Below are 27,401 nucleotides of genomic sequence, written 5' to 3' on the forward strand. Positions count from 1 at the left end.
ATAAGTTTTTAATTGAAAAAAAACTAAAATATATTTTAGTAGGTTCTATGTCAAATTTAAAGCTGTATGTAGTCAATAGCAAACTTTTGGTTGCCATCGTCGCCGTTCTTGCGTCACCAATGTGCGCCGGATCTGCTCTCACAACGTGTTGGAGAAATTTTCACGTGTGGGAATTTTATCTCTAGAACATCCTGAATTTTGATCCGAAGGCTTTGTTAAACAGGTGAGTTGCTGTGGTAGATTGCTAAGCTGCAAACATTCAGACCCCGTGGAGGACTAAGTCCTTAGATGGACCAAAACAGAACCCGGGGATTCATAGAAACTAATGTTGTAGACAGACTTAGGCATATCTGCTCGCTCTGTCACGAATTTCTCACCGTAAAAGTGTTTGGTTAACCGATTTAAATCGATGTTATTAATGTTACACAATTACGTTACATGTATTTTCATGTGCTTTATGTTAAATATTCTCAGGTGACGTGTAGTTATTTCCGGGGCTTTATGGTTGTAGTTTAAGTAAAGCTCTTAAATAATCATTATCTTCAGGTTTCACCCATCAAGTTGCCAGATGCCACTATTAGTTGATCCATCCATACACACCTTTCATGTTAGTTTGCAAATGTCGTTTGACGGCTGTTTACTATTAATGCCTTTCCGCTTTGCTTTTCGTGTCCTTGCATAGCCTCAAATCATGGGTCGCAAGTTGGATCCCACCAATAAGGTAAAGAGAGGCCCTGGAAAGAAGGCGAAGAAACAGCAGGGAGCAGAGACGGAGTTGGTCAAGTTTATAACAGATGGTAATTACTGCACACTCTGTAGCAACTATTTAATTGGACCAATCAGAATTACTGGTAATAACAGCACAGCTTTTTGTTAACATCCTCTTTCTCCTTGCAGAAGATTCTGAACCAAAACGTCTCTCAAGGAGAGGCAGGCAGAGGTGAGAGGTCAACCGATAATATAGTACAATACTACCAAGTAATGTAAGTTGGTAATATTTATCTCCTTTTCACAGAGCTGCAAAAAGAGTGCAGAATGTGAAGAAGCCTCAAGAACAAAATAAAGAAAAGACCAAGAAAGGTTAGAACTTTGTTCAGTATTTGGGATTGTGTGTTTTTACTCAACCTGAAAATAGATTTTTTTTTTTTTTTTTTTTTTTTTAAATCTTTAATATTTCTTTTAGGATTTACTGACGAAAACAGTAAATGGCTCAAACCAGCAAAGAGAAAGCGCAAAATGGATGAACCTGAAAGTGAGGATGACAGTGATGAGCACTGGGAGGAAGAGGAGGAGGAGGAGGAGGTACAGGAGGTGAAGTTGAAGGGAGGAAAAGACAAAGGAAAGGCAGTTCCCAAACAGGAGCTGAAAGAAGTGGAGGAAGAAGATGAAGATGAGGGGGAGGATGACGACGACGATGAAATGATTGATGATTACGGTGCGCAGGAAGAAGGTAGCAGTGAAGAAGCAGCTGAAGAAGATAGTGATGGCGACGAGGTGAGTAAATTTATTCTGCTATTTTGTTTTAATCCAGATGAAGGAACGTGTTCCCCCAAAACATTTGAGATCTCATACCCACTGGATTTGTTTTTCTGAATGATTGCAATTCATCCTTAATTTGATCTTGTTAGAGCATATATGACTGAACATTTGTTCCACTTTCAGCTCCTTCCCATTGAGCGTGCAGCTAAAAAAGCAAAAAAGCAGAAGGAAACTCTGGCTTTAGACAGTGATGATGAGGACGACGATGATGAAGAAGAAGACGATGAAAAAGACGACAAATCGGATGCTGACATGGATGAGGAAGATGACACGGTACAAGCAAACATAGATGACATGGATAAATTCAAGCTACCAGGAGCAGATGAACATGAAGGTGGGTGACTTTGAGGCCTTTTACACTATTTTTTTCAGTAAATAAAAACATTTTGAGCCTTTTATTCCTCTCCTAATCTGCCATCTAGGTATGCTGGCTGTAGACCTGAAGACAATCCATCAGAGAATTAAAGACAACGTCGATGTCCTGTGTAATTTCTCTGCAAAAAGAGAGGAGGGGAAGGAGAGAGCAGAGTATATCTCGCTTCTGAAGAAGGATCTGTGCACTTATTACAGCTACAACTACTTCCTTATTGAGAAATTGTTAGACCTCTTCCCTCTTTCAGAGGTGGGTGAACTTTTTTTGTTTTTCCACATCTGAAATGACATCAACAACAACCCTGGAATTTTTTTTTTCTAAACTGCAAAAACTCAATCAAATGTTCCCCCTGCGCTTGCTTGCAGCTCGTTGATTTCCTTGAGGCCAACGAAATTCATCGGCCCGTCACCATCCGCACCAACACCCTGAAGACTCGAAGACGAGATCTTGCACAGGTGACTGTTGGGAGGGTTTGTTTTGAGCATTTCCTGGAAGCCAAGTTCATGGATGAATTTCCTTTTTGTCGCTTTGTGAAAAATATCTCAAGTGGTAAAATCACTGATTTCTTAACAGGATTATTTCAGACTATGATAGATTATTATCATAACTGTCTGTGGTTCATGAAATTCAGTTATCTGAAAAGAACTCCACTAGTATTCTGAAAGAACTTTCTCTGTTAGACAGGAAGACTTTTTGCCATAAAACAACAGTATTTATAACTTTAAACATTAAATTGATTAAAATGTATTGCTTATAATAAGGAGCTACCACCATAAATTTAACTCACTGGTCTATGTTTCTGTCTTTACCAGGCCTTGATCAACAGAGGAGTGAACCTCGATCCCCTGGGCAAATGGTCGAAAGTGGGTCTGGTCATCTATGACTCCTCAGTCCCAATAGGTCATTACATTTCTTTTTCCATTCAGCAGTCTGACCCTTGTTTTGATATTTGTGTCGGGGAACATCTGAGTCACCCATGTTACATGTAACTTTCCTTCTGCTTTAAAACAGGTGCGACTCCAGAGTACCTGTCCGGCCAGTACATGCTGCAGGGAGCCTCCAGTTTTCTGCCCGTCATGGCTCTTTCTCCACAGGAGGGAGAGCTCGTGTTGGACATGAGCTCTGCTCCAGGAGGAAAGACCACCTATATTGGTAAGTTGTGCCAGTACATTTTTTTTTTTTGCGGTATTCTCCCTGCTTCATATCACATTATGGAGCCCAAATTCCATGTTTATATATTCGTAAATGTCCAGTGACTGGAAGGCATGTGATGCAATGTGTTTCTGTTTGACCTGCAGCCCAGCTTATGAGGAACACAGGAGTGATTGTGGCGAATGATGCCAATGCTGACAGACTGAAGAGTGTGGTGGGCAACATCCACCGCCTGGGCGTCACCAACACTGTTGTCTCCAACTATGACGGGAGACAGTTTCCAAAGGTAACAGATGTGCATATTAAGAAAAAAACATCAGCCCTTTATACAACTTACAGTTTTGCCACAGTTTGATTTGAGACACTAACTTGGTAATCTTGCCTGTAGGTGATGGGCGGCTTTGACAGAGTGCTGCTCGATGCGCCGTGCTCAGGAACAGGAGTCATTGCCAAAGACCCAGCTGTAAAGACCAGTAAGGTAAACCACCATTCAACTTCTACGTCAACACATTTGGATGTTAAGTTTATTGTTGATTAATCACCATTCCTTAAAATCTCTTCTTCCCTTCAAGGATGATGCAGACATTAATCGTTCTGCACACCTGCAAAAAGAACTGATTCTATCTGCCATAGACTCTGTCAACGCTGAGTCCCCGACAGGAGGGTACCTGGTCTACTGCACATGTTCAATCATGGTATGTGCACTCACATTTTATCAATGAGAACATTTTAAGTACAAAGTGGAAAAATGTAGGTGTTGACAAATGACATATTTTACCAGGTGGAGGAGAATGAATGGGTCGTGGACTACGCTTTGAAGAAAAGGAACGTCAAACTGGTTCCCACAGGTCTTGACTTTGGTAAAGAGGGCTTCACCAGGTAATAATACACTTAATGTCTGTTTTGACCATACAGTTCAATTTTGTGGAAGCTTAAATAGTTTTTGAAAATTAGGGTTTTATTTATTTATTTTTGTTCATTTCTTCAGGTTTAGGGAGCGTCGGTTCCACCCTTCCCTGCGACTGACGAGACGCTTCTACCCTCATTCACACAATATGGATGGGTTCTTTGTGGCCAAGCTGAAGAAATTTTCTAATGTTATTCCATCAGCAACAGCAGGAAAAGGTAACACCCTTTCTGTCTATCAGCTTTTAAAACACCATTTCTCCAGTTACTAATATAAATAAACATCTGTGTCTGCCCCTTCTGTAGAAGAAGAAAGTATGGACGCTGCTGAGGCCTCAGCGGTGACAGAGTCTCCTGAAGAGAAACCTTCCAAAGGTGGCAAAACAAAGAAGAATGTCCCCAGTAAGCCAGGTGACCTAAAGGCAAACCGTAAAACCAACGGAACCGCAGCCATGACAAACATGAAGTCAAAAGGAAAAAAAGACTCTACCGCTGGACCAAAAAAGGCAAAGATGGCCAAGATGGATGGAGAGGCTGCCAAAGGAGAAAAGGCAAAGAAGCCTGCAGTCAAGACTGCTGCTGAAACTAAGTCGCCCGAGGCCAAGAAAAAGGACGGGAGCACATTGAAAAACAAACAGGGCAAGACAAAGAAAAGCCCCATGAAAGCAAACAAAAGAATGGGGAAGAATAAATTCAAGAAGTTAAGTAAGATGTTGGGAAAACTAGACAAATAGTGACTGTGAATGTAGCAGATAGACGAAGAGCCTTGTAGAGCTGTCTTTGTGGACTGGCCATGTGCATTCAACAGAAATTTGGTGCCCTACTGTCATGACAGGGTTACTTTATGTCCGAGTCAGATATATTTGTCACGTGTACAGATGGACTGGACAACATAGCTTTCCCAAAAGTCCTCTTTTTTATTTTTCAGTATCTTTGTTGATTCAATTGCAGTGTGCGACAACACCCATAAATCTATGTTGACAAAATAAATGTTTTAAGATAATATTCTCAAAATGTCTTGTTGATTTGTTGCTGATACATTTTATGATTTATCTTATTTTTCAAAGGAAACCATGACTGTAGTAGTAACCAGCATGTAGATAATTTCGATCACAATTTTTGATGCGAGGCTTTACGCTTAATCTTGATGTATTTGTATTTAGTTTCATTATCTTAATCTTTGGTTTTTATTATATTTTGAAATGCTGGTAAATTCATTTGGACTCAATGTTGTCAAATTGTATCTTTTAACATCTTCAGATTTGTGGTCTATTGGTGCATCCTATAAGATAAAAAGTAACTTTTGTAGTTTAGCACACGACAACCGGGAGATTTATACTTGACTTACATTATTAAATGAAATGTTCATAAATCGATGACGGTTGAGGGTTTAATTATCTTCCGTGCGGGAAAGTCGTGATTGTTGCCAAAAGACTGGAAACAACCAATGGGATTGGACCGGAAGCTGAGTTGTTTACATTTTCTAAGATGGCGGCGGGGATGTATTTGGAGCATTATTTGGACAGTAAGATGGATATTTTTGTGGGGGGAAATGTGAGGGGATTTTATTTTTTCCCCCGCCTCGATCGAGCTCCTTTCGCCTATTAAGTAATTTATTCTGCTGGATGGGTGCACGCTGAGCACTCTGCCCTGACCGTTTCCCAGTAGTCAGCGGGTTTGGGCGCCGGCTATTTGCTGGGATGTCGCATCCCATAGCTGGAATGGAAGGATGCTCTGGAGGATGTGTTGCACACACGCTGCTAAGATACACATTAGGGACTTCTCAAATCAAAGATAATAATTTAACAACCTCGTTTATTCGTCGATTTTTCTCTTGCATATCTGGGATATTGTTGCGCATGCTAGCTCGCACGCTGACAGACGTTGCGTCACCCAGCGTCAGAAATCTAGCTAGTTGCCGTTGCCGTTGTTGATGATTTACGTTACGATTTCATGATTGTTTTCCCGAAAGTGAAATCGCACTGCTTCTTGTTTCCCCCCTAACCACCCCAGGCATAGAAAACCTCCCATTCGAGCTGCAAAGGAACTTCAATTTGATGAGGGATCTTGATCAACGTACAGAGGGTGAGAACAATGAGCCGTGTAGCTCTTGTGGCTGGTGTCTGCGGAAGCGCACAAAGTTTTGTCAGCGAAAGCTGTGCAACATTCCGTTGATCTGCTTTGGCATGGCTAATTAATGAAATAATGAATAATTAAAATGTGTGTTGTTTTTTATTTTTATTTAACTGTCATGCATTAGATAATGTGAGACCACAGTTCCACTGTTAATGCTGTTAACCCTGTAGTTAATTAGAATTTTTGTGTAGTGAACTATACGTAATGTTTGAATTCACCCCCAAAAAATTAAGGACTTGCTCCGTCTGTAGGCCAAACACATGTACGAAGCGTACATTTACAAAACAATAATATCATTTACAATTAATATCATTTACAATATAGTCAAACATTTTTTTCCACAATTTTTCACTGTTAAACAAGAATAAACTAGTTTGGAACTGTAATCCAGGTATTTTTGGCATTTGGTGTAAAAAAAAAAAAAAAAAAATCATCTTGACTTTCTTTTAGATCTTAAAGGACAGATAGACTCTCTGGCTAAAGAGTATACGGCGAACGCTAGAACACTTTCCTCTGAGCAAAAGCTTTCCATACTGAGGCAGATTCAGCAATCCTACAGTAAATGCAAGGAGTTTGGAGATGACAAGGTGCAACTGGCCATGCAAACCTATGAAATGGTTAGTACCTGGCATGTTTTTTTTCCACCATTCTCCATATTAAATACCTTAAATAATGGCTACTTTCCATCGCCTCTTTTCCAGGTTGACAAACACATCAGGCGTCTTGACACAGACTTGGCTCGGTTTGAAGCTGATTTGAAGGAAAAGCAGATTGAGAGCACAGACTATGATTCCACTTCCAGTAAGGGCAAGAAAGGTTGGTGTGATGCATTTTAATTTATGTTTCTGTAATTTGGAAGTGGTCAGCCCAAATATGTTTAAAGATAATACTAATGTGAGTTGCATGTAAATTCAGCAGACTCCAGACAGAAAGAAAAGAAGACGGCGAAAACAAGGTCCAAAGTGAAGAGTTCAGATGAAGATGGGAGTCCCAAGAGTGCTCAGAAGAAAGTCAAACTCCTTCAGCCGTATGTTTACTGATTTATTCTTAGCATATATACTCAAAGCTGCTATTTTATTATTAAAAAAAATAATAATAAAATAAAAAAATTATATATATATATATATATATATATATATATATATATATATATATATATGTATGTATGTATATATACATATATATATATATATATATATATATATATATATATATATATATATATATATATATATATGTATATATGTATATATATATATATATATATATGTGTGTGTGTGTGTGTGTGTGTGTATTATTTATCAACAGAGGAGAATTCAACAGTCCCACAAGCAATTTTGGAAATGTGCACCCATCTGATGTGCTCGACATGCCGGTGGATCCCAATGAGCCCACCTACTGCCTGTGCCATCAGGTGTCCTATGGCGAGATGATTGGCTGTGACAACACTGATGTAAGTTTTGTTTCATGGCCATTCTCCGTTTAAAGAGCTATTAACTTTAGGGCTGTCAGTAGAAAGCTGTGAACTTAATGAAAGCTTTAAAAAAAAAAAATGGTTGTTTTATCTCTACCAAAAGCAGACTGACTCTATTCTTTGGAGATGTTGCTTAATGTGATTTTTGTCTATATAAGAGGAAGAGGATGAAAAAAATTAAATTTTAATATTTGTTTCGGACCTGTGGGAGAGAAGAGAGTTGTGATCTGAGTCAGAAGTAGTGGTGATGTCTGTACTTATAAAGGCATTGCCTTTATGCTTTATTTTACTGGATGGAAATGTGTGAACCTAAATGGAATACTTTTTTTTTGTTAATATATTTTGTATCTTTCTATTCCATTTTAAACAATAGAAACGCACAACAGAAAATCTGAATCTAAGATCACAAAAGGAAAGTGTATTTCAAAAGATCACAAACATGGTTGTACTGCCTTAAGAATTTATTTTATGGTGTGCTTTTGTCAAAACAACATCAACATCAAATATCATTAAAGCATCACAAAGGTCAATAAAGAAGGTACTTTAATGCCATGAGCCTGAAAAAAACAAACAAAATATATCTTGATTTGAAAAATGTAATTATTGTCAGATTAAATTTTGATAGTTTAATATAAACAATTTATTGTTCTTCAAATAAAATATCCTAGTAGGTCCATGAGTCCTGAGGCTATTTGTCTGTGGATAAGGTCACCGCTGACAGCTCAAATGATTGATAGATAATGAATGAAATACTCATCATATTTTATGGGATGCTTTTGTCTGAAATGACTTATTTTGTATTATAGCCTAATCCAGATAAACTGTTGTATTTGGTTGACGATTTAGCAGTATATCATTCTGTATTCGTCTTTCATTTTTCAGTGCTCCATTGAATGGTTCCATTTTGCGTGCGTGGGTCTGACAACCAAGCCAAGAGGCAAATGGTAAGACATCAGGACCCAAACCGTTTTTTTGTTTGCAATTGATTGCTTGTTTAAAGGATTATGATGATAATGATTAAACTCGGTTCCAATTCAAATCTGTACATTTTTTATGATTGTTCTATTATAATTGATTCGTGTTTGTGCTATCTAGGTATTGTCCAAGGTGCTCTCAAGACAGAAAGAGGAAATAGAACTGCCTGGTTGCCCTGGAACAAGAGTTGGATGCTGGTCAGATGGAAAAATAAGAAAGTAATTTCTTCATTAGTGAATAGAATTTTTTTTCTTCTCTCATCATTTACATTTGGTGCTTTTTATTTTCATTTTTTTTTATTTGCCTTGGTGCGATACAGCACGCGTGTGTGTGTGAAGGAGATGAGGTTACAAGAATATTTAATTTTTTTTTTAATGGTTAACAACAATTTTTCTTATTAGTTCATTTTGGTGCTCTTTTTGTTTAACAAGTAAATGAGAAACACTACAACTGCCCAGAATAGTTTACTAGTTCCATACTGTCACAATCCTCTATACTGCAGTATACTGCAATCACTTGAACAACTAAAAAGTATTTTCTTTGAAAACAATTCGGCTATTAAAAAAAAAAAGATTTACTCTGTTGTAAAGTTGTGCTTTGCCTGGGAACACTAATTTTATGTTGAAGTATAACAAGAATGCTAAAAGAGACAAAGACAGGTGCTGCATCCTGGCAAAATTGGTCATCTGTGGTAGTCAGTTTAACATTTTTATCTTAATTCATTGAGTGCTATACTGAAGGTAAGATTTTTGTGAAAAGTATTGTCATTTCTGTAGCTGAAACATTGGTACAGTGGAGATTGGTGCTTGTGTTGTCAATCATTTGAATACAGCTACTACCTCAAACCCGTCCTGTTCCTGTGTTTATTGTCCAGAAAATATAAATATAACTTTCTGTTTCAATAGAATCCTCGTTCTTGCTGTAATTTACATATTCGTCCACCAGATGGTGGTGTTTTAACAACAACAGTTATAATGATCAAAAAAATAATCATATAAACCATGCTAAATAATACACTAAAAATATAATTGTCATTTAGGGTTAAATGAGTCAAGTGATTTCGGTCTTTATCAATCCCAATCTTATGAATATTCGTGCCTTTTAGTGATACATTCATTGCTCCAAATAATACATTTATGGAAGTCAATGATTGGAAAACAGGTTGATTTCATAACAGCATACAATGTGCTTTCATTTCTTTTTATTTATGCTGTATTTTCCTGTGAAACGTTAACGTGACGTATCGGCATCAACATGGTTAAGTTCGACTGTCAAATAATTAAGTAATTTTTACTTTAAATCTTTTAACTATAATTTTTTTTTAATGCAGGCCTACTTTAAATATAATATTATACAAATTGTATGGTAGGAGCAATTCGGGTTTTTGTTTTGTTTTATTTATTTATTTTTAAATTTTTTACTTTTATTTCATTTTATTTTTTTTGATACACGCGAAACTACATGGATTATCGCGCGATCGTGCAATTCTCGCGTGAACCGATGGAGCTGCCGCGGTCGACGCCCCGCTTTAAAACGCGCCGCAGCCGCTTTCAATTAAAAGGCCAGGGTAACACTGTTGTCAAACGGTTTTAACGCTTGTCGTGAGAAACATGATGGTGGTGACAAAACCCAGCCTCCGGGAGCCAATATGGCGGCCAATTCATTTCGATGTAGTGGCTCCTGAGTGGCGCATTCTTGTGACGTCAGAGGTTTGCGCTTTGGCGCGATGTCCTACCAGATTTGAAAGTAGATCCAACTGTTTTCAGACGGAGAACGGAGTAGTCTATATTCGTGGTCGCCAAGGGTCAACAGGTTGGCGAACGCAGCTCCAAGATTCGAAGGTGAGACTGGTGTGAATTTTTTTTTTTGTCAAAGTCACACTCTTTGTTAAAGAACAATAGTTAGTAAATTTAAAATCTAAGCGATCTTGTTACACTTTAAAGTTAGCTTTCTGCTAGCTAGTTTATCTTCCTGTTAACCAACAAACAACTGGTCGGCTAGCTTATTATCACAACAACGAAAGTCTACCAATAAAAGTCCTGCACCACTTTGTTCTCTTAAATTGATGGTAAAATGAGCGTTTTTCGAATATGCGTCACTGCTGGGCCTCAACCAAATAACAACGTAGCTAAAAGTAAAACTGAGATCTGAGCGTTCGTCTTGTTCCTTTATTTAACATTGCCGTGTCTTATCCGTAGTTTGTATTCTATTAAATTTCTGTGGATCTATGTTTTAGTTATTTACCTGAGCGCAAAACTGATTTTCTCTCGGTCGCAGAGATGTCGTGGGACTTTTTCGTACCCGTGTGCCTGGGTGACCTGGTGAAGACCGGGGGCATCAACCAGTACATAGTACAAGATGTGCTGTCCCCCGCACAGCTGCCGTCTCATCTCAGTAGTAAGCACCCACACCTGGACAAGCTTGCTAAGTTCTGAACACCCGCGCTTGTAACTATGACAATTTTCTGTCTTTTCAACAGAGTTCAAGGCAGAGCTGAGGAGCCAGGGACCTTTATGTGTACTGAAACACTTTGACACAGGTTACAGTGTGCTGCGGTAAGTTTGATCACAAGTAACTTCATGTGGTTCAACGATTACAACTCAAGGAATTGAAATGGTTTTTTTTTTTCTCCTTCTTTTTAAGGCACTGTAACTCAGTGGAAATTGGAGTAAAAGAGGATGCTCTGGAGCTACTAGTTCAAGGTTAGAGCCTTATTGTTTTACTTATAAGACGCAAAACATTAATGGCAATGTGTCTAAATGATAAATCAATTAAAAAAACAACAACTTATAATTTCTCTCCTTCTAGTGGTTAGCAGCTTGGCAGGTTCACTGCCGGCACTTCTTGTCTCCACCTCCGTTGATGCTGCTGAGCGCAAAGAGAACCTCAATGCCGTTAAAATGAGCATTTACCTCCTGTGTAAACTCACAGAGATTCTTGAAAGCAACTCCTATAGACGGACCATTATCACTGCACCTGGGAAGGTAGGATGCAAAATCAAAATGGTTCCACTCATGTGACTCACGTCTGTGCTCAGTCATTGATGTGCCCAAGTTCAGTTCTTTGGTCAGTCACCATTGCGTGTGTTGCACAGGGCGGTAAAAAAGGCAAATCTGGAGGAGAGGGACCGCTGCAGTGGGACTCTGAAAGAGAGAAGGTGCTGCAAGCCCTCGTCCAGCTCCTCCAGCTGGATATTCGCTCCCTCTGGAATTTGTCCCTGGTGGAGGAAGAGTTCATCAGGTAACTGTTGTGAGCGGAAGAGCAAATTGCCACACTAATCTGTCTTCGTTTATTCAATGTAATTTCCGTCCACTGGCCTGTGCCCAGCAATGACAACATTGTTTCCTTAATTCAGAGTAAGGAATGAGATCTGCCTTTCCATTAAAAACACAATAAAGTCATATTATGTTCAAATTATGATAAACTCCTTCCCTTAAGATCTTAATTGAATAACATATTTCAACTGTTAGTCTGTTCCTTACTTCAGCCCGTAGTTTGAATCTGGAGAATTTAGATTTTGTTCAATTTGTTTTTGGGCCTGTCACGTCAACCTTTTCTTTGTCGTCTGTCTTCTTAGCTGTGTCACCTGCTGTTGCTATAAGCTTCTGGAGAACCCAACAATCAGCCATGTTAAGAGCAAGCCCACCAGGGATGGTATAATCCATTTGCTTGGGGTTCTAATCAAGAAGTACAATCACCTCCTAGGTGAGTCAATCAGTCTGAGAGCAAGATGGAGTAAAAATTCTAAACCCTCATTTCCAGAATTCATGTTTGGTTGTACAATTTTCTATCCTTTTGTCTCCTTGTATTCTCTTACAGGTGCAAGCGTCAAAGTGATTCAGCTGCTGCAACACTTTGAGCAGTTGTCCACTGTGTTTGCACAAGCAGTATCAGTGTGGAGCACAGAATACGGCATCAGGGCTATTGTCGGAGAAGTGATCAGGTTGGTGTGCGCCATTTTTTAATTTTTTTCACCATAGTCCTCTGTGATGAAAATGCAATACGAAGTTCAAATGTAACTTTTCTTACATCCACAGAGAAATTGGTCTGAAGTCGAGTGAGGAGCTCGCCAGAGAAGGATCAGGGGTTAAAGCCTTTGCTTCCTTTCTTTCGGAACTCGGCACGTTGGTCCCGGAATTAATGATTCCCAACATCAGTGTTCTGATTACACACCTGGAAGGAGAGGTGCTGCACACTTTGAACATTTTGTTACAGCTAAACCATGTTAAGACCATTTCATGATTACTATTTTTTTTTATTATTAATTTTGCTCATAATTTCAATTCAAAGTTTTTTACTACTTTTTTATTTATTTATTTATTTTTTTTAAGTGAAACAAAAAGAAGAGACCACATTTTTAAGCTAAAAGCACTTGCATGATAACAGACCACAGATGGAAGATGAATCAGTGAATGAATCAATTCAATGAATCAAGTCTAGAATTTAAGGCTGACTTAAATTTTACTGATTCAGAAAAATAATGAAACGTTCTGCCCCTTCAAAAAGCAATTGTTCCCCGATGGAAATACTGTGCTTAGTAAAGTACTGAAGTGTCCAGTGATGAGACCAAGGCAAATCTGAGCTAACTGAATGAGAGTTGGATTCCTCTTGCCTTGATGGGCAGGTAATCTTGGCAGTGCAGGGGAGAATTTCTGCTCTGCTGTAAGGGCCTGCCTACATTGACCCGGCTCGACCCAAATTATTCTCCTGCAGTAACTGTTGAATAATTACCAGGGTGAAGCTGACAGTGTGTGAATGTGTGTGTGTGTTAGGCAAGGGGGGTTATCCAGCTCTCTAATGATCAGTTTGCAATGAGCCGCCTCTTTGGTAATCTGAGGGCAGTTTCTCACAAACTCACCTGATTACATTCTCTTTGTACTCTTGCACACCCGATACTTATTATCTATCCTATGCTGTTCTTTAGAGTCACACCATGCGTGTGGCAGTGTGCGAGGTGCTGGGGGAGATCCTTGTTCGAGTTCTGTGTGGCGACGGACTGGATGAATCTGGCAAAGCCGACCGGGACCGCTACTTCGACACACTGCAGGAGCACCTCCATGACGTGCATTCACATGTCCGGGCGCGCGTGCTGCAGGTCTACGCACGCATTGTCAACAGCAAAGTAGGTCCTCGGTGTTGTGACATATTTGCAAAGTCCTCATTATTAAACAGCAACCCAACAATGGAACTTTCTCTGCGCCAGGCCCTTCCTCTGTGCAGATACAGCGAGGTGATGGAGCTCGCTGTGGGGCGACTCATGGATAAATCCATAAATGCAGTGAAGAATGCCATCCAACTTCTGGCAGCCTTCATTGCACACAATCCCTACAGTTGCAAGGTAACTATTGACACATTTTGATCCATTATAGCAGTTTTCCCTGCGGAAATCAGACCTGAAACGCCATTCATAGCAAATCTTTCTATTGTAGGTTTTTTAGTTATGGTCTTTTAGTCGTTTGAAAAAAAAAAAGAAAAAAGATAAAGGCCAGAAAATCACCAGAAAAGAGTTTATTCCCAATAGTTTATTCTGGGTGAGCAACTTCATTGAAATTAATGGGCCGCCATCTTGGAGTCTGGGGGCCTGCCGGAATTTAATGATGGAATACTTGATTGCTTAATTTTGCAATTTGGCTGAAACCTGTTTGTTTCTAGTTAAGCAGTGCAGATTTAAAGAAGCCTCTGGAGAAGGAGACGACGAAGCTAAGAGAGCTGAAGGAGAAATTGGAGGGTAAAGCACCAGGTGACTAAACATTGATTTTTTTTTTTAAATAATAGTTACTTCTTTGTCGTATTTGTTTTTTCCACATTTTTGCCCAATGATGAGACCAAGGCGAATACGAGTTGACTGAACAAGAGCTGGGTTCGTTCGTCTTTGCCACAACTGGCTGGTAATCTTGGCAGTGCAGGGGAGAATTCCTGCTCTGCTGTAAGGGCCCGCCTACATCGACCCGGCTCGACCCGAGTTATTCTCCTACAGTCGCAGTAGAATAATTGCTGGGATGATGCCGACAATGCGTGTGGGTGTATGTGTGGTTGTGCGTTTGGGTGTGTGTGTGTGTGTGCGCGTGCAAGTGGCCATGAAGTTCACCCAGCTCTGTGTGGTTCAGTCGGCAATGAGTTGCTTCTTTGGTAATCTGAGGGCCAAGAACAGAAATTCATAGAATTTTTAACTAATTAGAAGAGCACCTTTGTTTCTGGATACAGAAAGAATATTGTAGTCAAAAGTGGCCCCAAAAAGTGTAGATGATGCAAATTATGACAAATGACTTCAGTTCTCTGCGATGATTGTGTGAAAATGAGCCAATATTGAATGCACACGCAACATATTATAAATGATGCTACATTTTTAGCAAAGAATTATCATTATAGATATTTTCTAGCCTCACTTTCTCCTCTGCTGCCAGTTTTAAAATTGATTTTCTGTGGGATCAGTCTCAGAAATCACCTATAGAGCCCCGACTGAGGTTATCCTTATTGAATTTGACCTTTTCACACAACTTTCTTTTTTTCCCCCCGCCCTGCACGTATCCTCATCACTCCTGCTAGTGGCAGTGATTAAAGCCTCTGAGCTGTGGGACGCCATGGCACCCGAGCTGCTCGTCACTGTCAGGGCAGAGCTGGAGCCCACAAGCGATTCGGAGAGCGAGCAACAGAACAAGGAGGAAAACAAGGCGGAGGAAGAGGTGGAGGAAGACGACAGAGCGACGGCGGTGAAGGTTGCTCAGTACCTCCGTGTCAACAAGTACAGGTGACGATTATCGACGTTGTCGGCGTGGTTATAAGGCGACTACACGGCCAACAGACCAAAGGTCCTTCTTCACTCAAACTGTCAATTAACGTGAATTCACATGCGTCTACCACCCCTCCCCCCCACTGCCTTTCCTTCTGTGTAGGAATGCTGTTCGCCTCTGTATAAGAGCCCACACCTGCTTCCCCGAGTCTGAGGTGTTTGCATCTCTGTCCACTCTAACCCCAGACACCCTAATGAACACAATGGCTCTGATTTTCAAAGGTAACGTCGCTGCTCCCTCAGCTGATGCATACTCAATCTTGAACTGATAATAAAAGGGGAGCCCTTGGATGTGAGGCTTAATTGAGGCCAGATTGGACAAAGTGATGAAGATTTCCACCTGAGTGTCAACGTGAAACACTTCTCTTACCGTCTGTGCATTAGCGTTAAAAGATACTGAGCAGCGGGTGCAGAATCTCTGAGAGCACCAACACTCCATTTAAATTAGACTTCTCATTCATTTCATAACACCGGAGCGTGACGCAACCTCCACCAACACTGCAGCAGATTCATAGATTTTAACCGACACGGGTTGAGTTGCCAGAAGTTTTTTTTAATCATTATATAAAACATATTGTCATCTGATTTGATTTAAAGTTTTCTGAAGATGAAAATTAACATGTAGATTTTTTTTAGACCATTTTCTACGTCTTTAGTACAATGGTTCTCAAACGTTCTTTGTCACGGCCCACCTTGGAGGAAGAACATTTTAAATTTTTTTGCTTATTTCAAACATTCAGATGTCTTTGTCCAAACAGTTTGTCAAATATAACATAGGTAGGATTAAAAAAATAATTACCATTGTAATGAATGAGAGGCGTTTTCTAAAAAAGAAAGTGTGTGTGCCAGAATCAACCCATGTCGAATAGTGATAGTATTAGTTTTTTAAAACTATGTGTTGGCTCCCTAATGCAAAAAAAAAAAAAAGCGAAATAATCTCTGGTACAAAAGCTGTTACAGTTGAATGAGAATCTTCTTTCCCTTCTGGTTGTATTAAATCTTCTATAGCCTCATTTATTTTTTTTAACAAAAAGAGAATAATTAGGCGTTAGTGCCGTGAGCAGCTGCATCAAGTGTTTGACATTTAATCAGCAATTTAAGTGGGATAGTGGCATCCAAGCCACCAATGGCCACTAATTCATCCTCCCACCATCTCAGGCGCCGATGAGGACGCCGCCGAGGTCAGTCAGAACTTGCCGCCGACCCCACAGAAAGAGGGCGAGAAGGAGGGAGAAGACGGGGAGCTCAAGAAGCAGGAGATGCTCGTGCAGTACCTCAAAGACACTGAGACTTTCGCCCTGCAAGTGGAAAGAGCCATTTCCGTCATCAACTCCATGCTGTACTGGAAATCCACCTCAGGTAGCGGGACAGTTATCTCCCGAGTGTCACTCTCAACAAAAGGTTGTTCAATATTTTCAGGCGTTTTCACATTTTCTGTGAAATTTGTGCCCAGTGGTCCAGGAGGCCATGCAGTTTTGTGTGACGGTGTGCGAGTTTGGCGTCGCCAACTCCGTCAGCGGGGTGAGGAAGATGCTGCCGCTGGTGTGGTCGACCGACGCTGCCATTAAAGACGCCGTGGTTCAAGCCTACAGACGCCTGTATCTGAACCCTCAGGGAGACACCGTCAGGTCTGAGAGACACACACCTGTCAAACACATCGAGTACATCTGATTTGTTGCTACCTGCAAGTCTTTTTATTACTCGGATTGGATTTTTGGCATGACGGCCTGTAAGTGAATCTAAAACTAGGTTGGCAGATTTGTTTTACAACGTCTCATCTTTTATTAGGACGAAAGCCCAGACTCTGGTGGACAGTCTGTCTGAGCTGATGGTGGATGCGTCTCTTGGAACAATACAGTGTCTCGAGGAAATAGTAAGTGATTCCTTGTTACTCCTGCATCATTTTCTGTTCATTCTTGATCATGGCAAACAGCAAAAAAATGGAGCCTCACTCTTTGTCCGTATCATTAATAGAAGTATACACTGCTGTATTTTATACTTTTCTGTACATTTAAGTGCAGAAAAGGGGTAGACAATGAGATGGATGGATGTTCTGCAGCGCTGTTGTCTTGGTTCTGTCCAGGTGCAGGAGTTCTTTGGGAGCAGCAGCAACCTGCAGTCCACAGTGGTGCAGGTCCTCTGGGAGAGGTTCACTGGCAAACGGGAGACATCTGGCCTGAACAGACGAGCTGCGGTGCTGCTGCTGGGCATGGCTGCACGGTAAGACGCAGCACATGCAGTCGATCTCTATTATTCCCGTTCAGCGTCACGGCGTTCACTGAAACAAAAACAAACAAAAAAAGGTCTTGTATCCCCTTGACTGAGTGTCGGGTTTTGATATATGCTGTAAAAGTGACTCAGTCCCGCCCACTCTGACTGCAAAGATTAACGTGAGTCGTTGTGTAACCGGTCGCCGAGAGGTTTTGTTTTAGGAACTGTTGAATCCAGTGCTACAATGCACATTCTCTGTTTACACCAGGTGTTTATTTTCTGGCTCCGTCTCCATGCGCCTTGTCTTGATTCCTCTCATTCATACACTTCACTGCAGTGCTGTCGGTGTGAGCATTAAGAGAAAGAACAGGTGGCAGTCTTGTTGTGACGTTCCTTATTAATACCCTAATGTAAATGAAGTAATGCACACGCGCAGCTCTGTGCATAACTTTCTCTTGGGGATGGACCGGGGAGAGGAAAGAGATTATTTATTGTCCTGAATCAAAACAGAACATCGCACAGCAGACCCGTTTAGTCACAAATGAGGGGGTCCTGGCATATTAAGTGTGATTGGTTTGGGTGCAACGTCACCCTCATTTGTGCGCAGGCATGTGCTCACCGTGATGCACCGTTGAGAAGGAAATGGCTCCATGACCATGCAAAGAGATAATGCTGCTGAGTTTTCTTCAGTCAAGTAAATTTCCCTTAAAATGTCTCAAACTGATGCTTTAGTCAGTGAATTATTCCAGAGGGAATTCAGGGCAAATATGCTATGGTTTGCATGCTGTCACATCACAGGGCTAGTTAAAATATAGATGTATTCAATGCCCCCTGGTGAGTGTCCTCATTTTAGATTCTTCCATGTTAACCCACATCAGCAGAACTAACCGTGTTTCTTTTTTATGTTAAAATGAAATGGATGGAGGGGAAAAAATATGGAAGCAAATAGAGATCCCTTTTGATTGTCATGTTTTGCTTCTTTTTTTTCACAAAACTTAATGTACGTGAAGGTGTTTTTCCTTCTACATTTCGTCAAGGTCTTCACTCAACGCAGAACGTTCGGCAGGTCCCCTCATTAGTGAGGATACGAGCTCAGCCCCGGCTCCCCATCATTGTACTCGAAGTCACGACCGCATCACTGGGCTCCTTGCCAGTGCCTTTCACTGAGCATACATATATTTTTTTTTTTTAGCTTTCGCCCTCGATATACCTCAAAGACTGGCACCGCGGAGAGAGAGAGAGAGAGAGGAGTGAGCAGGCAAGCAGAGAGAGACTGCGCAGTCCGCCCACACTGCTGCCTCCCTTCATCCAGCCGGCAGTGTTCATAACCTATTAAATCTTATGTGATTCTCTTGAACCCGTCCTCCTACACGCATTATCTGGGCAGCAGCCGAAGCACTGGCAAGGCCGGAGTACAGCAGTGGAAGCAATGTAGGGCAGATTTGCTGTTGCTCCCTTTCGCAGTCCCATGTGGTCGTTGGTTGAAATTAAAGGTCCAGTGTGTAAAATATGGCTCGATTTATGATTTTATGAGCTGAATGCACAGCCCACAAATACACCAATAAAAGTAATTGGGTTTTCCTACCTTTACAACGGTTCTCATGTGTATATGAGAATATATGTAGATGAAGGGTCTTGCTCCCAGTTAGCTGTCGTCTTGCGCTGCCATATTTTTAAGGAAGCCTGGCGTGGGCAATCCAGCGCGTTCGTATTTAGGCCGGCTGCTTGCATCTTGCACAGGCAACCGTAGTTCACTAGCAAGCTCAGGAGGGGGAGAGCCAGTGAAAGAAGTTGCAATGTAAAATGTAACCACCTGATGTCACAGTTTCTTCTTTAAAATCTCCAAATATTACGCATTTAACCTTTAAGCATGTTCGAGCTGAGGCCTCTGGTTTTTAGCTTGGTCATACAAAAGGCTATAGATGAAGGACTCATTCCCCAGCACGCCACCACTGTTGCTCAGGTGTTTGTGTGTGTGTGTCCGACCTACCAATAGGGCGGAGAGGGAGGTGGTCCTCAGTAATCTGGACACTCTTTGCTCTGTGGCTCTCGGTGAGAAGGTGACTGAAGACTTTCTGTTGGCCAGAGACACGGTCATCACCATCTGCAGCATCACTGACCATTCCAGGGTAAGAGGACGCACACTGCAGCTTCCCTCCGACTTGTCTGTGTCTGTAGGATTGAATGTAAAACTGTGAAGTTCAAATGCGCAATAACTCTCTGTTTCCAAATAAAGTTGACTCAATTCACATTAGGCCTCATGTTACCTTTGTAACAATGAGGTTTAATTAAGTCTCTGCTCTTCTGCGTGTTTTACTCATTGTGCAACCACATCTTTCCTTCAGCAATCTAAAGGCACTCCCTTCAGACTGCCCCAGGACCACCAGCTCTTCAGCTGCCTCACACAGGCCATTGCTGACGGTAAGGAGACAGTCAAAGGCCTCCGTTGTCAAAGAACACTCTCTGCTTTTTCTCACCTAGTCATCCACCACCACCACTCCAACCATCTCTCTCTTGCTCTCTCTCTTGGGGTCACTCCCCAGGTGTCGTGATGGAGGATCCGTACTGGCAGAGCTTTATGGAACAGGCCGTGCGTCTTATCTACTTTCTGGCCGAATCCCCGGACCAGCTGTGCTCCAGGCTGCTCCAGCGCAGCGCTCGGCTCTTACTCGATCAGATTGCAGAAGGCGGCGACATCAACAAGGACGCGAGCCAAGTGGAAGACGGATCGCAGGAGCCCGGCGAGTCGGGGGAACAAGGTGCGTCCCGCCGGGTTGTCGCTTAATAAATTCTCCTCCATTTCCTCCAGCCCCTAATCGCTGTGTGCTTCCCCCCCCCCCCCCCCCAGTGAACTGTGTTTGCCTGGCACAGCTCTTGGCTCTGTGTGGCAGCGTGGCTTTCTGGCAGGTGTCTCACCTTGAGCGCAGCGTGAGCGCTGAACTCCGGCGGCGGCGTGGAGAGACGGAGGAGAGAGAGGAGAAAGAAAAGGGCCCGTCCAGCAAAACCAAGGTAACGAGAAGGACGGCGCTGGTCTGGTGCATGTTTTGGAAACGTGCTTCGATGCCGTGTGGCCTCTTGTCTTTCGCACTAATGTGCTTGTGGCAAAGACCACATGTGTTTGCACTCATGCAGTTTTAATGGCCACAGAGTCAGACAGAGGAGATGGTAAAGCAGTGACTTGAAGTAGTAAGCGAGTAGAGTCAGTGACTGACAAACCAAGGCTTGATGGGAACATCAACTGTGTTTTATTAGGAAATTGTTGATCGATCGATCGATTAACCATTACGGAACACATTATTTAACCCTTAAATAATGTTGAGGGTCCAATTGACCAATTTTTGAATTAGAGCAATAAAAACACCCTCAGTATTTATCCTCTGACCTCAAGTTGACTTCCAATGGGTCACATTTCAACTTGTTATCTAAAAGTAACTGGTTCTAGGTATACAGGTATACACCACGCCACTTAACAAAAAAAATTAAATTAATTGCGACTAATTTAATGGATTGTATTCTTAATCAACAATTAATCAATCGATTAATTGTTAACATCCCTACTCCATAACGTTATAAACAAACAGTGATGGCTACATAGGCACTCTAACATTGACTTTAAGTATTGATACACGCACTCGCCAGTCGTTACAGTCACCGGTACCTCTGGGACCTCCTGCCTTCCTGTTTATAAAACTGGTGCCCTCCAATAGGTTGAGAGCGGTTTGTCACAGGGAGTCTCCTTGTAAATGTCAGAGAAATTCAAGTATCGCTGTAAAAATGGATATATCGACCCTTAAACTGAAATTAAAGTTCAATTTGGCTGTCTGCTTTTTAACAAAGAGAGGTGTAAAGTACCCACTCCACCGTTGGAAGAGTGTGCTCCTGTCAGAAAGACTCTATGATTTGTGCTCTGTTTTATTCCATTAATACTTGTGTTGCAGCGAGTTAAGTGCCAGTTTTGATTCTGCTCACAGCAGGCGGCTAATGAAAGCACCATGGAGGAGGATCTGGGGCTGATTGGTGCCTCGGCCGAGGACACGGAGGCTGAACTCATCAGAAAGATCTGTGAAACTGAATTACTGGCTGGTAATAAAAGCCTCTTCTTCTCCCCTGCCACACATCAAGCTGCCTTAATGGCCAATTCTCATGCTACATTTGCCAAGAAGAAAGACATATTTTTAATCCTCCACTTCATCTGCTTTGTTTTCGTTTGTTTTTTCTGAACCGATTTTAGAGGAGAACCTGTTGTGTGTTTTTCTACCCCTGCTGGTGAGAGTGTGCAGCTCCCCAGGACGCTACTCCCACCCACAGCTCGCCACTGCAGCCTGCCTGGCTCTCTCTCAGTACATGATGATAAGGTAAACATAAAAACTTATGGTACCCATGTGCATTGCTCTCTCTCTCTCTCTCTCTCTCTCTCTCTCGCTCTCTCTCTCGACAGTTCAAGTTCGACTAGGGATATTAACAATTAATCGATCATCAATTGTTGATTAAGTGGCATCATAATTGATGATGATGCATTGTTTTTTTGTTTTTCAAAAACTTGCTATTGATGCACTATAATGTCAAGTTGTAAGAAGACACCTTGCACCATTGCACACTTTCTAATGTGTCACTTCACCGCCATCAGCCCATCTGCGTGTGAAGAAAACATCCGCCTCATGTTCACGGTGCTGGAGCGCTCCACCCTCCCCGTGGTCAGAGCCAACGCCATCATCGCTCTGGGAGACCTCACCGTCCGCTTCCCCAACATTTTGGAGCCGTGGACGCAGAACCTTTACGCCAGGTTAGTGGTAAAGACGCGCCGAGGCACCGCAGTGGTGCAGCGTTCTTGATTGGCTCTCATCAGGGGGAGAGGTGGTGGCGGAGATGCCTCATCTCAGCTATTTGTCCTTTTCATTCATTTTGTCATCGTGTGCAGCTCAGCTGAGTGTGTTTGTTCTAAATGAAGTTTTCTCTCCCTGCTTGTACACTTTGAGCCGTCATCGTCCCCCTCCCCACCACCTCCAGCAGCAGCATGATGTTTCCGAGCGTCGTACCTCAGAGCCACTCAAGCGTTGCGTCTGTCACAATGCTCCACTGAGCCACATGATGGAAAAAGTTTACTCTTTCCATCACCACTTTTTTTTTTTTTTTTTTTTTTTTTTTCTCTAACGCGGAGGCGGCGGCGGTGACAAAGAGCAAAGTTTGACAGATGAGGCCCAACTCTTAATGTCCGCATTGTGTTGTGACCCCCTGTGGCCGGAGCTCAGTGCCCAGTGGGGATCTCACCCCACGAGGCCACGCTGGTATTGAGCAGTGGAGGCAGGAGGAGGGACACGAACCATCCTAGAGTGGACGGTGAGCAGCTTAATTAGTGGTGTGGTGCCGACTACGGCCGGAACCAGCAGCCAGCGCGAGTTGTAATTATACCGGCCATTCAGGCGAGAGTGAGGGAATAATTCTGCTTTGGAGCTGCAGGTTCCACCGAGCGCCTCTGCTGGTTTGGATGCGCTTCCTCCTCCTAGATTCTGTTTACATCACCATCACTGGTTTCCCCTCCAACTCGGAGGCCTTTTTTTTTTTTTTTTTTCCCCTTCCCGCCCTTTTGATGAAGTGTGGTTTTAATTATAACGGCTAATACTTCTCATTAAGGTGTTTCAGATGTGCAAAGCTCTCTGTTCCTTCTTTTAAAGCAACAGCACCCCCTCTTTCTGTGTTTGGTACCTGATAAGCGTTTCATAGTTGTTCCCTAATTGTCTCCCACACATACACACACGCGCACCAACACCCCCACTGTAGTGGCTGCTGCCTCGGAGCCTCTTGATAAGAGCATTAAGAATTAATTACCCCGCTCATTGCCGCCGTTAAGCTGCCGCACCGGCGCGTGCGAGTGCCATGCACAAGTGTTTGATCGGCTGCCAGGAGCCCTGCTCCTTCCGGTACCAATGAGAAATGGTTAATGAGTTTCTTTTGTCTCTGCCGTTTTGGGTGAGGGTAAGCCTAAATTGGTGTTGGGGAAAGCAATCGCGTTGCCCTGCCACAGCCGGCCCGACGTCATTGTGTCGCTGCCGAGGCTGCGGCGGCCGTTTGTCTTCCGTTCTGCCCCGAAAGCCAAGTTTATTTGACAGGGAGGGGGGAAATGACAAAGGCACAGGTACAAGTTGTTTTTCAGCTGTACTATAAAAAAAAATCTATATATAAAAAATGATATCTCTAGCCAGCAGCATGGGAAATAGAAGTTTGGCTTAAACTCTGCTGCTTTTCTTTAAAGTGACTATTAAAAAGATGAACAAATCGATTTCCCGAAAAGTTCGATTCGACTCAAAAAGCTTCTTTTTTTTTTTTTTTTTTTTTTTTGTCCCTGATGGGAAATGAAAGAATTGCACACACATCAGTCAGGGTCTGTAAATTGATTTACATGACGGCTCAGAAACACCTAGATTCCACTGTATTTAGAAAGAGTATAAAAATTGTTTTTCAATGCAGTCATTTAAGGCACAGCTGCTGTCTTATTTTTATAAATCTTATATACTACTGCTTGTTCAAGTGTGAAAAATATCTATATATATTCTGCATTGACCATATCATTTGATAGATTTCCAGTAGGCTCTATTATATTCTCATTCAGCATTTTAAAATGGTTTGAATTGATTAATGGCTGTAAGCCTGTCCAGGCGTGAAAGGGAAAATTTGTGACGCTTTTATTAAAGAGAAATATGGAGGAAAAAAATGTGTTTTAGCTGCCAGCCACAACAACAACAGCTGCCACGTTGCTCATTATTTAACCATCAGTCACACTGGCGCCTCGTCATCGCCGTCGGTGTTGTAGCAGAATTCAGAGCGTCGTCGTCGTCCTGAAGGAGACCACGCTGATAAACTTGTCGTTAAAAAAAATTTCCCCCGGCGGCCGACTCTGTGCAGGCTCAGCGACGAGGTGCCGTCGGTGAGGCAGACGGCCGTGACGGTTCTCACTCAGCTGGTGCTGAAGGATGTGCTCAAGGTCAAAGGTCAAGTCAGCGAGGTGGCTGTGCTGCTGATCGACCCCGAGCCTCACATCGCCAGCCTGGCCCTCAACTTTTTCAACGAGCTGGCCGGCAAGGTACTCTCGTGTGCACACACACACGCACACGCACACTTGCTTTAATTAAACCATTGCGTTCTCTGTGTCAGGACAACGCCATCTACAACCTGCTCCCTGACATCATCAGCCGGCTGTCGGACCCCGAGAGAGCCATGACTTCGGAGGACTTCAACACCATCATGAGGTGAGTCGCATGGTGCCGTGTTCAACGCACAGCCGGTGGGATCGTCCATGGCGAGCTGAGCTCTGCGGCTCTCCGTGTGACTTGAATGTTTCGAGGACACTTTGATCACATTTTCTTTGAGGCTTCTGCTTCAATGTAACGTTTTGTTCTCTTTTTTTTTCTTCTTCTTCTCGCCCCTCAGACAACTGTTCTCTTATATCACCAAAGAGAGACAGACTGAATCTCTGGTGGAGAAAATGTGTCAACGCTTCAGAACTGCCAAGTGAGTTGAACTCTTTTCATTTCTGATTTACTTTTTTTTTTTCTTCTTCTTCTTCCCCCGACCACTGTGCAAGGATTTATGGTAATTGCGAGGTGTTTTCACTGCGTGACAAGACAATGGCTAATTAGAGTGAAACCAGACTCGAGTTCATTTTTTAATGTCCTCCCATGTAGTTGAGGCACATAGATGAAACAATAGCCTTGGTCAGGCCTCAGTCCGCCGCCTGTGACTCATGCTCCCTCCATCCCCAAAGGAAGGGCATTCTCCATTACACAAAAGCAAAGTGAATTTAGGCAGAAGCGCTTCCTGGAAAATGAGATTTTGGGTCCAAACGCTATGGCAAAGCAATATTAATGAGCGGCGGGCTTTTATCTCGAGCAACTTCTTGGATTTCAATGCGTTTCGCGTCGGTTCCTAATCGCGTTTCTCCGCGACTCCCCTTTCCAACGTCAGGACGGAGCGGCAGTGGTGCGACCTGGCCATGTCCCTGTCCCTGCTGTCCATGTGCGAGCGCGGCTTCAAGAGGCTGCAGGAGTGCTGGGAGTGCTACAGCGACAAGCTGACCGAGCCCGGCGTCTACCAGCCACTGCTCTCCATCGCCGTCAAGCTCCGCCGCGGCGCCAAGGCCCAGTTCAAGGTGGGAGACGTTTCCTTACCCCCCCGGTGAGGTGGCGTCTGCGCAGTCTAACATCCTCGCGATTCGTCCAGGCTCAGGTCGACGAGTTTGAGAAGCGGCTGACGGCGGTTCACACGCGAGGCCTGGAGAACGTGGAGAGTCCAGAGATGGACGAGGAGAACCTGAAGGAAGGATCTTCGTCCGAGAAGACGGTCGCACAAACTCCCATGACCAGCAGAGGCCGTGCCAGGACAAAGAGAGGTCCTTGTGCTTCAATACTCGCCTTTTTGTTCTACCTGTGCAAATATACACTCTGCTTTATATTCTTCACTACTGAACAGGTTGGTTTTTTGTTATTCTTAAAAGCATTTCCCCCCCTTTTTTTTTTCTTTTTTTTTGCAGGCCAAGCCAAGCCCTCCGTTTCCAGCCGCAGTGACGACTTTGTGACTCCTCAAAAATCCAGAAAGTCCAAGAAGGCGATCATAATGACTTTTAGCAGCGAGGAGGAAGAGGAGGAGGATGAAGAGGGTGAGGAAAACTGTCTGGCTGAAATCCTTGCTTGTTTCTGCTGTAGCGGTCGTCCTGTTGGAAATGTTCGAAAAGTTCAAGGTCTTTGAATTTAGCTGCAAACGCAGTCAAAGTTCATTACAGTTGGAAATCTGCTGCTGTCACCTATGACAGATTACCAACCAAGTGTTGCAGTGACAAGCTGTGACAGGATTAGTGCTACAGGACGTATTGACTGACAGATGGTTTATATTGCTACTCCTAATTTCTTCTGAATTGTTTTGTTGCTCTTCTTCTTGCCGCCAGATGCTGTCATGGCAGAGAGCGAGACCCCCAAAGTGACGACGCCCATCGCCCGCACGTCCCGACGAGCTCGCCTCAGGAACTGACGTTCCTGCTTTATCTCTTTTATGTGTTTTACATAATCGTAACTTCCTCTTTAGGCAGTTTGCCTTTCAACCTATTTTACTTTTCTTTTTTTCTTTTTTTTTTTTTAAGCATCTTGTAAATTTCCCATCTAGAACGTCTCCATCGCAGTCTTGTTGTATCTGAAGAGACAGCGTTGCGTATCTTTAATAAACTGTTTTGGTTGTTTTGGCCGACAGATCAACGGCTGTCTGCGCTTCATCATTTTCCGACTCGAGCGGAGGATTCACACGGGACGCCGTGCGAGCAGCGGCCTCGGCTCTCTGCTCCGGTTGTGTCGGGGGGGAGCGGGGGGTGGAGGGAATTTACACCGTCGTTACAAGCAGCCTTGAATGTCTGCAGCTGCTGTGTGTTGTTTGGACAGTGGTGTTTAATGGCTCGTCACAGCTCGGCCAGACAGTCTTGCACTCCGCGACACTAAATTTCCTTTCGCGTTTTTTTTTCTTTTCTTTTTTTCTTTTCACCTGTCGCCGCATCTTGTTCCGTCATATCAGACTTTATTGAACAAGAGACACTTTCCGCTCCTGCCTTTGTTGGGGAGTGAAGCTCCAATGTTTATTTACACTCGGACACACACACACATACACACACACACACACACACACACACACACTTGTTCCGTCTGACACGTTTGCTATATAGTTGGCCGCCTCCATTCTTCTGTAATCAATCTCTTTTGTAGGTTTCCGTCCTTCCCCAGCCTCCTCCTCTTCCTCCTCCTCCTCCACTCTGCAGCCTACTTTTTCTCTCCCAGCTCCTCTCCTCCTCCTCCTCCTCTCTCACACCTCAT

At 42.9% G+C, this 27,401-nt stretch overlaps 3 protein-coding genes and 1 non-coding gene across 5 annotated transcripts; all 4 read left to right on the forward strand.

The window, feature by feature from the left end:
• The first annotated feature begins 66 nt into the window (after positions 1 to 66).
• nop2 (NOP2 nucleolar protein homolog (yeast)) lies at positions 67 to 4,975 on the forward strand. Its single transcript, XM_076041195.1, has 16 exons — positions 67 to 223; positions 683 to 797; positions 898 to 940; positions 1,016 to 1,080; positions 1,184 to 1,494; positions 1,663 to 1,873; positions 1,962 to 2,161; positions 2,278 to 2,367; positions 2,725 to 2,812; positions 2,924 to 3,064; positions 3,211 to 3,350; positions 3,453 to 3,542; positions 3,637 to 3,759; positions 3,846 to 3,943; positions 4,053 to 4,189; positions 4,280 to 4,975. The coding sequence occupies exons 2-16, from the start codon at positions 692 to 694 to the stop codon at positions 4,702 to 4,704; spliced, it is 2,268 nt and encodes a 755-aa protein (XP_075897310.1). The 5' UTR covers positions 67 to 223; positions 683 to 691; the 3' UTR covers positions 4,705 to 4,975.
• A 393-nt stretch (positions 4,976 to 5,368) lies between these two features.
• On the forward strand, positions 5,369 to 9,400 carry ing4 (inhibitor of growth family, member 4). Of its 2 annotated transcripts, none has more exons than XM_076041198.1 (8): positions 5,369 to 5,495; positions 5,984 to 6,055; positions 6,557 to 6,723; positions 6,808 to 6,922; positions 7,025 to 7,133; positions 7,415 to 7,559; positions 8,463 to 8,524; positions 8,676 to 9,400. In XM_076041198.1, exons 1-8 carry the CDS (start codon positions 5,459 to 5,461, stop codon positions 8,713 to 8,715), a joined length of 747 nt encoding a protein of 248 aa, XP_075897313.1. In that variant the 5' UTR covers positions 5,369 to 5,458; the 3' UTR covers positions 8,716 to 9,400. The 2 variants fall into 2 exon arrangements, with proteins under 2 accessions (XP_075897313.1, XP_075897312.1); XM_076041197.1 differs by having other exon boundaries at positions 5,370 to 5,495; positions 7,022 to 7,133.
• An 812-nt stretch (positions 9,401 to 10,212) lies between these two features.
• On the forward strand, positions 10,213 to 26,795 carry ncapd2 (non-SMC condensin I complex, subunit D2). Its single transcript, XM_076040801.1, has 32 exons — positions 10,213 to 10,396; positions 10,833 to 10,952; positions 11,035 to 11,110; positions 11,199 to 11,257; positions 11,364 to 11,539; positions 11,650 to 11,795; positions 12,133 to 12,260; positions 12,375 to 12,498; positions 12,593 to 12,740; positions 13,480 to 13,677; positions 13,759 to 13,893; positions 14,208 to 14,295; positions 15,102 to 15,303; positions 15,449 to 15,567; positions 16,504 to 16,704; positions 16,799 to 16,973; positions 17,134 to 17,218; positions 17,429 to 17,565; positions 19,553 to 19,685; positions 19,902 to 19,977; positions 20,100 to 20,315; positions 20,405 to 20,565; positions 21,528 to 21,639; positions 21,788 to 21,911; positions 22,184 to 22,339; positions 24,457 to 24,634; positions 24,706 to 24,800; positions 24,982 to 25,062; positions 25,516 to 25,699; positions 25,771 to 25,939; positions 26,081 to 26,206; positions 26,492 to 26,795. Exons 2-32 carry the CDS (start codon positions 10,835 to 10,837, stop codon positions 26,572 to 26,574), a joined length of 4,209 nt encoding a protein of 1,402 aa, XP_075896916.1. The 5' UTR covers positions 10,213 to 10,396; positions 10,833 to 10,834; the 3' UTR covers positions 26,575 to 26,795.
• LOC142898368 (small nucleolar RNA U85) lies at positions 13,108 to 13,396 on the forward strand. The gene has a single exon (XR_012928580.1). It is a non-coding gene; the product is annotated as a small nucleolar RNA U85 (small nucleolar RNA).
• Positions 26,796 to 27,401: the final 606 nt, after the last annotated feature.

The sequence above is a fragment of the Nelusetta ayraudi genome, unplaced genomic scaffold, assembly GCF_046127955.1.
Source record: "Nelusetta ayraudi isolate G7.1 ecotype Tasmania unplaced genomic scaffold, CSIRO-AGI_Nayr_v1 ptg000063l, whole genome shotgun sequence".
NCBI lineage: Eukaryota > Metazoa > Chordata > Actinopteri > Tetraodontiformes > Monacanthidae > Nelusetta > Nelusetta ayraudi.